This window comes from Stegostoma tigrinum, chromosome 2 (genome assembly GCF_030684315.1).
Source record: "Stegostoma tigrinum isolate sSteTig4 chromosome 2, sSteTig4.hap1, whole genome shotgun sequence".
NCBI classification, from domain to species: domain Eukaryota; kingdom Metazoa; phylum Chordata; class Chondrichthyes; order Orectolobiformes; family Stegostomatidae; genus Stegostoma; species Stegostoma tigrinum.
Window position 1 is genome coordinate 8257448 of NC_081355.1, and position 12881 is coordinate 8270328.

The following is a 12881-nucleotide window of genomic DNA, read 5'->3' on the forward strand; positions in this document are numbered from 1 at the left end:
ATGATACAAATATCTCAGCAAGGGGCCCACAATCTCTTCCCTCCTTTCCCACAGTATAACACTGCTGAATAAACATACAAAAATCTTCACACCAACAGAACATTCTAAATGGTCCACTAAAATAACTTTTTCAATGCCTCTGCTGAAACCCTCACTTAAATAAGAAAAATAAGCTGAAATCAAGTTTGCAACGCTCACTGGCTAAACTTGCCAGCCTAACAGGAAGGGAAAGCTCACCATTTTGCTCATGGGAATTTCTCAATATTTTAAATTTTTTTTAAAAATGCAGGTTTTTGACAATAACCAAAATGAGCTTAAACACACCCAGTTCAGGCTTCCCTGTCCTCTCAAAACATGAGCAGAAGTCAAGGCAGAAACCTTGGAAAAGAAGGAATATAACCAAATGAAACTTCAGGTGAAGCACAAAGCACAGCACTGCAGATGCACCCAAAGTTCTATCCCTCCAGGGAAGAGAGTGCATACAAGTGGGGCAAACAAATATCTAGAGAAATTTGTAATTATTATAAATCTAAGGCTAAGGTTAGGATAGAAGGACAACTTTAGAAAGGTCCAAGAGTTAACTTCTGAGTTAGTATGTTACAACTTACTCGGCATACATTAGGTTACATCAGGAAATAACCATCACCAGTAATGAATTAGAAAAGATCTTTGTAAGAAAAACACTGAGATGGCATAGTTCAGGAATATTTTTGGATTCAGTCAAAAGTTCCCAAGGATCATTCTAACTTTGTTTTTAGGTATTTTCTCATGCCAGACACAGCTACATCAGCAAGAAGACTTTCAAAGATCATTTAAACAATCCTGGTTTGCATGGTTTTCCTTTTATCCTTGGATTGCAAATTATGTCAATGGACTGAAATGGCTAGGAAAGTGATATCTGCTTTCCTCAACTTGTTTCCATTGTACAACAACCATCTTCGAGCAAGAACTGTGTCCATTTCTGCTCAAAAGCTGTGTTTTCCCCCAGCCAGTAAATGTCGCAAGAAAGAAAATTGCTTCCCTGTGTTTTGACTAGTAGGAATCTGAATACTGTGGAGATTGTAGGCTTAATATTCAGTTTATCATGGTTAATAGAATTCTGCAATGATTGTAGTCAAGATGCTGGAAAGGAAGGCAGGGCATGTGGAAGCAAAAAGCCAAACTCAAGTTTAAGTTACACAATACTACAGGAGCAAACCACTGGCATATTGAACCCTACACAAAAATGACAGAAACTGATTATATTAAAAAAAGGGCATGCTCAGTTTCTATTCAGATCTTCTTAGAATCATATATACCTGATGTTCAGTCTTCAACATTAGACCAGAAAACTGTTGCTTCAACAGATCTTTTTCATCCAAGGCCTTCAAAAGCTCCCTGCATAAAGATACATGAACGAGTTGATGAAAAATAAACAAAGTTGCAGTTCAGAACAGATATTGTCAAAACAATAAAAATACAAACATTAATTTCTTTACTGAAAGAAGTAAAATATTTAATATAACTCTTAATAACCTGGTTAAAATAGCTTCTCCAGCACCATCTATATACAAGTATCCATTAGAAATGTATTAAATATTTATTTATACCTCAGTATGTTATTAAAGTCAGACAGAGATGTAGCTTGATGTTAACAAGTTGTCAGAAGTAACTATGTAATAGAAATGCATAGTGAAAGCATCAAATCATTGCTCTTTTCCAATTTTCTATAACTCAATAGACTTTAGAAAGGGGAGGCTTCAACGGAAAATGTGAATTCCATGGCTGAAGAGCACACGGGCTAAGAGCAAAGCCAACAGTTGCACAAGCTAAGCAACTAACTGCATTCTTTGTGGTTCACATTCATATCAATCTTGCTTTAAATAGAGAAATGCATGCCTAATGCCATTCTGTTTTAGACATCTGGATGGTACAGAATCCTGGATCTGTTCTAAACACAAAGCTCTGGAACACTTCCAAAAAATACCAAAATTCAAAAGCAGGACAAAATCATAAATCACGAGGTTTTCTATCATGCAGGGCTCAAAAGCATGGGATTATAATCCACAAAGTTCAATTTATATATGCAGGTCAGTTAGAATTAGTATTGGGTTTTAGTGTCATGTGTACTGAAGTACAAGCATACATGAGTATCATGAAAAATGTACAAAGTCGCCATTCCTGGTGCCATCTTAAGTAAAAAGGTAACTAGATACAAAATCTTAGGTATATAGTAGAAAAATAAAGAAATAAAAGTTAAAAGTTCAACATTACAGACCTTCTTCAGTGTTCAAGTCTCTTGCTTGGATAAATACAGAATTCCCAGACAGGTTTGTGGTGGACAACTGCCTCAGGACAAACAACATCAAGGTTGTCAGTGTAGTGACTGTAATAAAGTCAACCAGGTGGACCTCATAGAATGAATTCCCTTATTGGGGCTGTTAATCTGGTCAAATCAGGGAGGCCTGGCAGACCAATATAAACAGCAGTGTCAGAGGTTCTATTCACTCAGAGCAGGGTCAGTGTTAAGAACTCACCACGTGGAAATAATGGGTGGCTTGATGATGGTATACTACCTCTGTCGAGTTATTTCAGTTAGTACAAACAATATAAAGACACCCTAAAAAACAGTCTCACAAATTTCTGCATTAAAGATTGCCTAATTTGGGAAAATGCTATGATCAACCAGTCCACATGAAGATAAGTTCAGAAATTTAGTTCAGCAAGTTGAGGACCTTCTTAGTAAAAAATTGCAATATCCAAATCAAAGGAAGCTGCAGCAGCAGAAACTCCCTGAGAACAAACAACAAAAAAATGAACTGCATTGGCTTCTGCAGTTTTGTGAGGGCCTGCATATTCCAATAAAATCATTTGCAGTTTGGGCACATTTTAAAAAATAATAATTGAACATTAAACAAAATGCCAGTAGAAAAGATTTTTCTACATAGCTTGCAGTCAGTACGCTGAGATGTCAAAAAAACTTACTTGGAATTGTTTTCAATGTCTTGTTGAAGTTGCGAAGCAAGTTTTCGAGTTCGTTCTTTTTCAGTCTCTAAATGCTCCATTAAAGACTACATTTAATGCAAAAGAAAAGTAAGGAGAAATTTAAAATTAATTCCAATATGCATCAGATGAAAGGGAACAATTCATGTATGTTTCTAAGTAGAGTTTTAAAACACATTGTATACAGATGGTATGGATAATTAGATACAGATTAATTTCTATGTTCCATGTTAACATGTTTAGTTGAGTGGGAATAGCTGGTTGTTGATTTCTCCCATTGTGCTATTAGCACAATCATTTTCCATTTAAGCTACTATTAATCAATTAAGATTCATCTTTTGCTTTCTATATATTCAAAGCTACCACCCAAACTGTGTAAAGAACAATAATTTTTAATTAAATCATGCACTACAAAACAAAGATAATAAAGTGTGAAGCTGGATGAACACAGCAGGCCAAGCAGCATCTCAGGAGCACAAAAGCTGACGTTTCAGGCCTAGACCCTTCAGGCCTAGACCCTTCATCAGAGGAAGGGTCTAGGCCCGAAACATCAGCTTTTGTGCTCCTGAGATGCTGCTTGGCCTGCTGTGTTCATCCAGCTTCACACTTTATTATCTTGGATTCTCCAGCATCTGCAGTTCCCATTATCTCCACTACAAAACAAAACAACTTTTCTCACTGGAATTATATACGCAATATTATGTACACATAATTTACATGCGTTAAGTCTCTCCTTTACTTACACAAGTTTCTGTTCGTAACTCTTCATTTTCTACCTTCATCTGTTCTAAATTCTCATGCAGACGGTCAGTTTCATATGCTTTATACTCCATAACTTCCTGTAGATTATCATAAGAGTCTTGGAGCGACCTCTTCTCTTCGAGAACTCCCTCATGTTCCAGCCTAGTATCAAAAGGTGTTTATTAGATAAGAACCATATTTATTCACCACACCACTAAAGATTACAAAAGAAAGCTCCTCTATTCAACTCCAATGGACTGTATTTTGTAGCAGTAATGACAATCAAACTGTCGGCACTTAGGCATTACTCTTTTGAAACTAACAGCTATCTGAAGTCCATTGTGCAGTTAAATGTGGAAATCCAGAAGTTGCTATCAGACAACTCTAGACTCCTCCACAGGGTACATAGTTAAGATCCTTGCAGACTTGCAAGCAATTATAAATCACTGAACTGGGAATCTTACCTTTCACACTGTAATATACAACTAAAAAACCATTGAAAAAGTTACATTTCATTAACAACTGTATTTATATAGCTCCTTTAATGTAATAAAGACCTTATGCATTTTACAGGTTCCTTAGTCATTGAACTACCTAAGAGGTTATTAGGACAGATGATCAAAAGCTATGTCAAAGAATTAGTTTTTATGGAGCACCTTTAAAGAAGAAAGAGAGATAGACCAGCTGAGGTGTTCAGACAGGGAATATCAAAGTTTAGGGCTTTGACAATGGAAGACATTGCCACTAATAGGCAGCAATTAAAATCATCTTGTTCACGAGAGTTGTTCAGAGATACTGAGGGTGAGGCCACAGAGGAATCTGAAAATAAGGATGAGAGTTTTTTAAAATACTCTAACTGTGCCCACATCTACAACTTCTTCAGGAAGCTCATTCCACACACAAACTACCCTGTGTAAAAAATTTGTTTCTCATATCTTTTTTAAATCTGTCTCCTCTCACCTTTAGAATGTGCCCCCGACTTTTGAAATCTCCCATCCTAGGGAAAAGGCACCTACCATTAACCCTACCTAGAACCCTTACAATTTTATAAACCTCTATAACATCACCTCTCAACCTCCTACGTGTCAATGGAATTAGCCCCAGCCTATCCGGCCTTTCTTTAAAATCAAAGCATTCATTAATCAGGAGAGATTGTAGGTCATCAAGTTAAGCAGTTATGGGTGACTTGGTGCAAATTAGGGCAAGCAAGTTTTAGACGACCTCATGATTTCAGAAAATAGAAAGTGGAAGTCTGGGATTGGAAGAGTTAAATCTAGGGATAAATTAGAGTTTCAGCAGTTGACGCAGTGTGGCAAGGATGAAATCAACCAATATTACAAAGGTAGATACAGGTTATTTTAGTGGTGACCATGTAAACTCATTCCAGGTTCTAATGTCAACTCAGTCATGGAGAGGGACAGAATTAGAAGCTTAAGAGTGGAGATGTGGTAGGTACTGAAAACATGGTTTTAAGCTTCTCAATATTTAAACTGAGGTAGTACTAGATGTCAGACCAACAGTCCAACCATTTGGAGACAGTGGAGGTGTCAGAGATGGTGGTGACAGAGATATTGATTTCAATAATATACATTTGGAACCAGATGTGTATTTGTGTGATGTTGCTGGGGAGCAACAAAGATGAGAAATAAGAGGTGGCCAAGGATAGATTGTTAGGGACACTACAGCTAATGCTGTGGAAGAATGATGTGGACTTGTAGGTTTTGGACTGGGGTGGACAAAGTCAGAAATTACTCAACACCAGATTTTAGCCCAACAAGTTTATTTGAAATCTCAAACTTTCAGAGCACAGCCCCTTTATCAGGAGAAGAGAGACAGCAGGGCACGCAGATGTAGAATTAATAGGCAAAGAGATCAAGGACAGGGCGATCAAAAGATCTTGTGATTTCAAATAAATCTGTTGGACTATAACCTGGCGTCATGTGACTTCTGACTTTGCGGAAGAAAGAAGAGGAGCAATTGCAAGCACCTCTCCAGCTACAAATCGATGCGATGAACTAGGTTCTAGACGATGGTGGAGAGGTGTTCAATGAGAATGGTGTGATCAGCCACATAAAAGTGGCTGACTGGTTGAGCCATCACTGGATTAAGATAAAGCAAGGATAGTTACCAGTCAGTTAGTCTTGCCCCAACCAATCAGCACACTCTGCTAGTATATAAAACAGTGTCCCTTTATTAAAAGGGATGTCCATTTCAAGCCCACCGACTCCCACGGCTACCTAGAAAAACCCTCACCTTCCTGGACCTCTCAGTCTCCATCTCAGGCAACCAGCTAGTTACTGATGTCCATTTCAAGCCCACCGACTCCCACAGCTACCTAGAAAAACTCCCACTTCCTACAGACTAAGGGGGTGGCCATGGGCACCCGCATGGGCACCAGCTATGCCTGCCTCTTTGTAGGTTACGTGGAACAGTCCCTCTTCCGCACCTACACAGGCCCCAAACCCCACCTCTTCCTCCGGTACATTGATGACTGTATCGGCACCGCCTCTTGCTCCCCAGAGGAGCTCGAACAGTTCATCCACTTCACCAACACCTTCCACCCCAACCTTCAGTTCACCTGGGCCATCTCCAGCACATCCCTCACCTTCCTGGACCTCTCAGCTTCCATCTCAGGCAACCAGCTAGTTACTGATGACCATTTCAAGCCCACCGACTCCCACAGCTACCTAGAATACACCTCCTCCCACCCACCCTCCTGCAAAAATTCCATCCCCTATTCCCAATTCCTCCGCCTCTGCCGCATCTGCTCCCACGATAAGACATTCCACTCCCGCACATCCCAGATGTCCAACTTCTTCAAGGACCGCAACTTTCCCCCCAAAGTGATCGAGAACGCCCTCGACCGCGTCTCCGGATACAACGCATCATCCTCCGACACTTCCGCCATCTACAATCCGACCCCACCACCACCCAAGACATTTTCCCATCCCCACCCCTGTCTGCTTTCCGGAGAGACCACTCTCTCCGTGACTCCCTTGTTCGTTCCACACTGCCCTCCAACCCCACCACTCCCGGCACCTTCCCCTGCAACCGCAGGAAATGCTACACTGGCCCCCACACCTCCTCCCTCACCCCTATCCCACGCTCCAAGATGACATTCCACATTAAGCAGAGGTTCACCTGCACATCTGCCAATGTGGTATACTGCATCCACTGTACCCGGTGTGGCTTCCTCTACATTGGGGAAACCAAGCGGAGGCTTGGAGACCGCTTTGCAGAACACCTCTGCTCAGTTCGCAACAAACAACTGCACCTCCCAGTCGCAAACCATTTCCACTCCCCCTCCCATTCTTTAGATGACATGTCCATCATGGGCCTCCTGCAGTGCCACAATGATGCCACCCGAAGGTTGCAGGAACAGCAACTCATATTCCGCCTGGGAACACTGCAGCCTAATAGTATCAATGTGGACTTCACCAGTTTCAAAATCTCCCCTTCCCCAAATGCATCCCTAAACCAGCCCAGTTCGTCCCCTCCCCCCCACTGCACCACACAACCAGCCCAGCTCTTCCCCTCCACTCTCTGCATTCCAAAACCAGTCCAACCTGTCTCTGCCTCCCTAACCTGTTCTTCCTCCCACCCATCCCTTCCTCCCACCCCAAGCCGCACCCCCATCTACCTACTAACCTCATCCCACCTCCTTGACCTGTCCGTCTTCCCTGGACTGACCTATCCCCTCCCTACCTCCCCACCTATACTCTCTCCACCTATCTTCTTTTCTCTCCATCTTCAGTCCGCCTCCCCCTCTCTCCCTATTTATTCCAGAACCCTCACCCCATCCCCCTCTCTGATGAAGGGTCTAGGCCCGAAACGTCTGCTTTTGTGCTCCTGAGATGCTGCTTGGCCTGCTGTGTTCATCCAGCCTCACATTTTATTATCCTGGAATTCTCCAGCATCTGCAGTTCCCATTATCTCTCCCTTTATTAAAATCTATTTTTTCCATTTGAGCTCTGACAAGTGCAAGACAAAAAGTTTCAACTTTTAGCAATGTTTTACTTACGTACTACAAAGCAATTATCTATATAAAAGTCTCCAGCAGGTAGGGGTTTGGGAAGGAGGGCAGATGAGAAGATTGTTTGGAGGCATTCAAATGGACTTGCATAGTTCTTAGTGGGGAGTAGCTAGATTTTAAATGACGTACCATTTCACACTTGCTATGAAGAATCTACCTGGCCCTGGAAAAATTATTATATCATTTGTGTGATATCAAATATTTCTTTTCTGATAAAATTTTGCAGCTTTATAGTTATAATTTTTTTAGAAAATGGTACTAAAAAAAAGCTTCTAATGTGTAACTCCAAAACATTCATTTTGCTTTTTGCAAAGCTGAGTAAAAGCGGTGAAGGATGATCAACACATTTTACTTTGTGATTTGCTGCAAGTCGTTGCTAATCCTGCTCGAACACGTCACTGTTGCTAGGCCCCTTGCAGCAGAAGATTCAAAATCAATGCTGGAAATATAATCTATGTCACAGAGATAGCTGGATTTTCTGGTCAGCAATGAAGTGACAGTGCTTGCTCTTACCCGGAGTGAAACTGATCACAAGATCCAGCCAGTACAGTTAACAAATAGCTTATTTTAAAAAAAGCCAGATTAGTGGACATGGCATTAACCATACCTGATGTTATCCAACTGTAACTGGACATTTATGAACTGCTCAGAAAGATGATTATGCTCTGCATCTTGTTTAATTTTGTAGGAGCTATATTCTTCCTTTACAGTGGTAAGCTCTTTGTCAGCTGAATGCAGCACAACACGCAAGTCATTTACTTCACTCTGTAATACTGTCAAAACCAGAAGTAACTGTCATCATTAATTCACAACTTTTAGATTCAGCTATCATATATTTGGACATTAATAAGAAAAGACATCATTAATAAAGAGGTGACTGTAAGAAAGCAGGCCAACTCAATAACTGTTTGCAATGGCAAAGTTCATGGCCTAAATTGGAAGATTCAGTATTTAACAGATCAAGCTTTCAAAGCGATAAGTGGGGTGAGTCCAATAGAAAACCAAACTCAATGGAAGTACAGGTCAAAGTACTAGCCTTATAACTCAACTATGAATTAACTTTCCCAAGGGAAGTGTAACCTCACTGAATTTTCTCATGAGAATGATCAGTAAATATCTGGTCCCTAAGCTTTTTCCATACATGTATGAACTGCTTAAAAACCACACAAATGGCAAGATCCAAAATACTGTTTTCACTACATGATTTCCTTCAAAATTAAAAAAATTATGTAGTAGCACAAACTAGGAAGGATGGAACAGGTTAAAAACCGACTAGAAAGGAAAAATAAGTGCAAAGAAGTAATTAACAAATCACAAACAACAAAACATTAAAGAATTCATTGGATAAATAACTAACCAAGTTGGGGAGAGGTCAATCAAAAGGTTATAAATAAAAATTTAAACTGGCGAAGGAATTTGGCAATAAACGGCAGAGTAAAATTAGTACTGACAAATGCAAGTACAACACGTTTAAAGAAAGAATGAGCAAAATAATGAATTAGCATGTGGGAATGTTTAGAGAAAAACGGGAACAATAGCAGATGCAACAGTCTCAATTTAATGATGTAGAAAAACAATTAAAAACAGAAACGGTAGGACAGAGGTTGACTGAGCTCGGTCTCTTTTCATTGGAGAAAAGGAGGAGGAGAGGGGACCTAATTGAGGTATACAAGATAATGAGAGGCATAGATAGAGTTGATAGCCAGAGACTATTTCCCAGGGCAGAAATGGCTAGCACGAGGGGTCATAGTTTTAAGCTGGTTGGTGGAAAGTATAGAGGGGATGTCAGAGGCAGGTTCTTTACGCAGAGAGTTGTGAGAGCATGGAATGCGTTGCCAGCAGCAGTTGTGGAAGCAAGGTCATTGGGGTCATTTAAGAGACTGCTGGGCATGTCTATGGTCGCAGAAATTTGAGGGTGCATACATGAGGATCAATGGTCAGCACAACATTGTGGGCTGAAGGGCCTGTTCTGTGCTGTACTGTTCTATGTTCTATGTTCTAAGTAGGCAGAACACTGAATGCAAGGTATGTTGCAGCCTTAGAATACAATGTCAGATGTTACTTAGGTTCTAAGAGACTTCAAGTTACGGTACTGTTCAGTTAGACATTTCTGAGTAGGAATAAGGTTAAACCACAAGTACACCCCATTCTGGAAATTATACAAAAGGTTGACATGGTAGAAATTCAGTTCTAACATGTAGTTGCAAATTGGAACAGGAGTGATGCATAAATGCAAGACCGTTGAGCAGATAGGAATATGTTGATAATGTGAGACGAAGTAGCATGAACATAGTAGCTGAAGGCTCACATGCAGCACAAGTACAGAATTGCACCAAATGGGCCAAAATATTGCAGATGCTGGAAACCTGGAAAAAACATAGGGAATACTGGAGTAACTCAGCAAGTCTGGCAGAATTGGTGTCAGGAAAAACAGAGTTAATAATTCAGTCCATTATGACTCTTCTTCAAATCTGGAAAGGGTTGGTAAGTCGTGATTTTCATATTTTTGATGGAGGAGGAGCAAGGAAAAGAGATGCTAGGAGTTGGCACGCTTGTAATGGTTGTGGCTGGGCAGGCTATTCCCCAGTAACAGAGAAATCAAGGGAGGAGAGGGAAGTGTCAGCATATCTCTAGCACTTTTTGTGTTTGGGCCAAATAGTCTGTTTCTGTGCTGTATATTCTATATAAATTAGTGTTTTAAATACAGTTTGGCCAGCAGCAAGCTGCAGTATTATTTCAACTACAATTCAGATTAAGCCAAGATAGCACTGAATTCATGCACCCATTAAAATAATGAGTACCCTATTACCTTGGGCATCTTAAAATTTAGCTCAAATATGGGACACCAGAGCATTGACTAAAGTTAACACATGATCCAGAGTTTATAATCTTTAGCAGAAATAAAGAAATACACAATGCATTACGCTATTGCAATAATTTAAGCACGTATTTCACTTACTCTCGTTTTTATTCTGACAATCCTGCAGCTCTTTCTCAAAAAATGCATTCTTCATAATCAGCTCCTGTTGGTCTTTGTTTCTATCATTCCGTTCAGAAATGATGAGCTAACAGCATTTGGTCAAGTAAAATATAACATATGTTATTAATGTACCTTAAAACTAGAATTATAGATATCTTCTAAATCAACTTGTTCTGATGTTTATTACACACTTCTGCAGCAGTTGTGACTTGAATTGTATACTTGCTCATGTCAGCAGTGACATGTGCATTTAATGCAAACAAAAAAGTGCATACTAAAAAGAACTAGGACTTTATTCAAAATTGGTGACAATGAGCTCCTCACTCCTTCGCAAGGAATGGGGGAAATGGGAATGGAAATATTGTAGCTGCTAGTGGAAAAAATGTCAGGGGTTGCATTTGCTTGCCAAGGTAACTCTCAATTTACCCAAGTACAGAAAGGCTTAAGAAAATTGGTGTTATCTAATTAGATCTGGCAAATTAATGCCTAGACTAGGTTCGCCTCTTTAAATCACTGAAGTTTGCATCTGTTGAGCTTGAAGAAACAGAGCTGGGGCTGTGATAGAAAAAACACAAGGATGAATAAAAGTACCAGATTTGGGAGCACTATAGTTGGGAGAGTGTAACAGCTGAAGTATGGAGGAACTGGGATTAGAAGGTGGCAGGAAAATGTGGATGGTGAGGAATACAAAGAAATAGGGTTTTGCAATTCTCGTCAGTGACCAAAACTATATGAATTAGAGAGATTATGGAAGGTGACAAGGACAGAAAGGCAATTGACAGGGGTGGGAGAACTATTAGATGGGCAGCAAAGATAAAGGGAGAACAGGAAAAACAGATTTTTCTGTCCTGTAAAAGAAAAATTGCATTTTTCATACTTCTCATGAATGAATACATATTTGCAAGTTTAAATGAAGCAGTTATTGGGGACAAACAGACACAAAAAGAACTACAAGATTTACAGGTGTCTTAAAAAAATACCTCATTCATTTGAGCAGAATGATGTTCCAGTTTGTCAATGTTCTGTTGAAGTTTTACATTTTTGCTCTCTGCTTCATCTAGCTTAGTCTGCAGATTAGACAACTGCTCCTAGAAAACCAAAACCAGTTTTAGATTGCTGACATATTAACCCATTTCTAGCACAACATGTATATATTTTCTAGAAGTTAATTTTCAAATAATACAGCACACTTAGAATAGGATTGTCTACACAGAAGATGGCATTCAGCCAGGCAGACTCAGGCCACATTTTAAATAAAGATGATACTAAGTTTTTTCTGGAAAACTTAAATAAGTAGGTAATGCAAAACAAAAAGATACCAATGAGTCTCTCCACAGTACTCTTCAATTATTGCTGCAGAAGTGTAAATCACTTCAAAGTACTTCAACTCAAAGATGACAGTCAGTCAGTGTCAATTTCACGCTGCAATAAGCAGATACTACAGCTATGAATGCCTTTAACGATCACAGTCACTTAACTTAGAACTATTCCTCCAACTTTTCAAAATGTTTAGTTTTTAATATATTTATTCTTTTCCTTTTGTAAATATATGGATTTCACTTTCACTACTACTACTAGTGTGGCATTCTAACTTTCAATGAGAGCAAGTGCCTAATTATTAAAAGCTTAAGGTCATTCTCAACACTTGTATCAAGATGTCCTCATAAAATTCTATGATAATGCAAGACTGAAATGCAACGCCATTTTAATGAACCTGTGCTCATCAACCGGCAAAGGAGATGCCAGTGTACAGAATACGAATTTATTCTGCCAGTGAGATAACAATGCAATTAGCACAGTATGCACGATTCTAGTCAAAAAGGATTCCTATTTGCTTCCAGTGCCAGATCTTCTAATCCATGAAGCCCACAATGCACCAATTATTTTCTGGGAACAGCACTAAAATATTTCCAAGAACTGCTAGCAAACTGTTGTTTTGCAAGATCCATTTATTTCTATGAGGATGCATTCAGCACTCACTTGTTTTTCATTCCCTGAGGGAAAAAGATTTTGTAATAAAGCTCTACTTTATGCCTTCATTCTATAATCTAAGATCACAGTAGTACCTAAAGACTGCTGTACTGCTGGAAGAGACAGCATTCAGCCAAGACATTAAACAAAGTCTCTGGATATCATGGCCCTATT

The 12881-nt window shown here is 39.6% G+C and overlaps 1 protein-coding gene across 4 annotated transcripts in view; it reads right to left on the minus strand.

The window, feature by feature from the left end:
- The window catches only part of kif15 (kinesin family member 15), a 78698-nt gene that overhangs the window by 34791 nt on the left and 31026 nt on the right, over positions 1 to 12881 (minus strand). For all 4 annotated transcript variants that reach the window (XM_059652122.1, XM_059652116.1, XM_059652110.1 and 1 more), the window contains exons 18-23: positions 11717 to 11824; positions 10716 to 10821; positions 8364 to 8529; positions 3726 to 3885; positions 2965 to 3050; positions 1299 to 1377 (exon numbers count right to left, since the gene is read on the minus strand). In XM_059652122.1, the coding sequence (XP_059508105.1) occupies positions 1299 to 1377; positions 2965 to 3050; positions 3726 to 3885; positions 8364 to 8529; positions 10716 to 10821; positions 11717 to 11824 (705 nt within the window). The remainder of the gene's footprint in view (positions 1 to 1298; positions 1378 to 2964; positions 3051 to 3725; positions 3886 to 8363; positions 8530 to 10715; positions 10822 to 11716; positions 11825 to 12881) is intronic.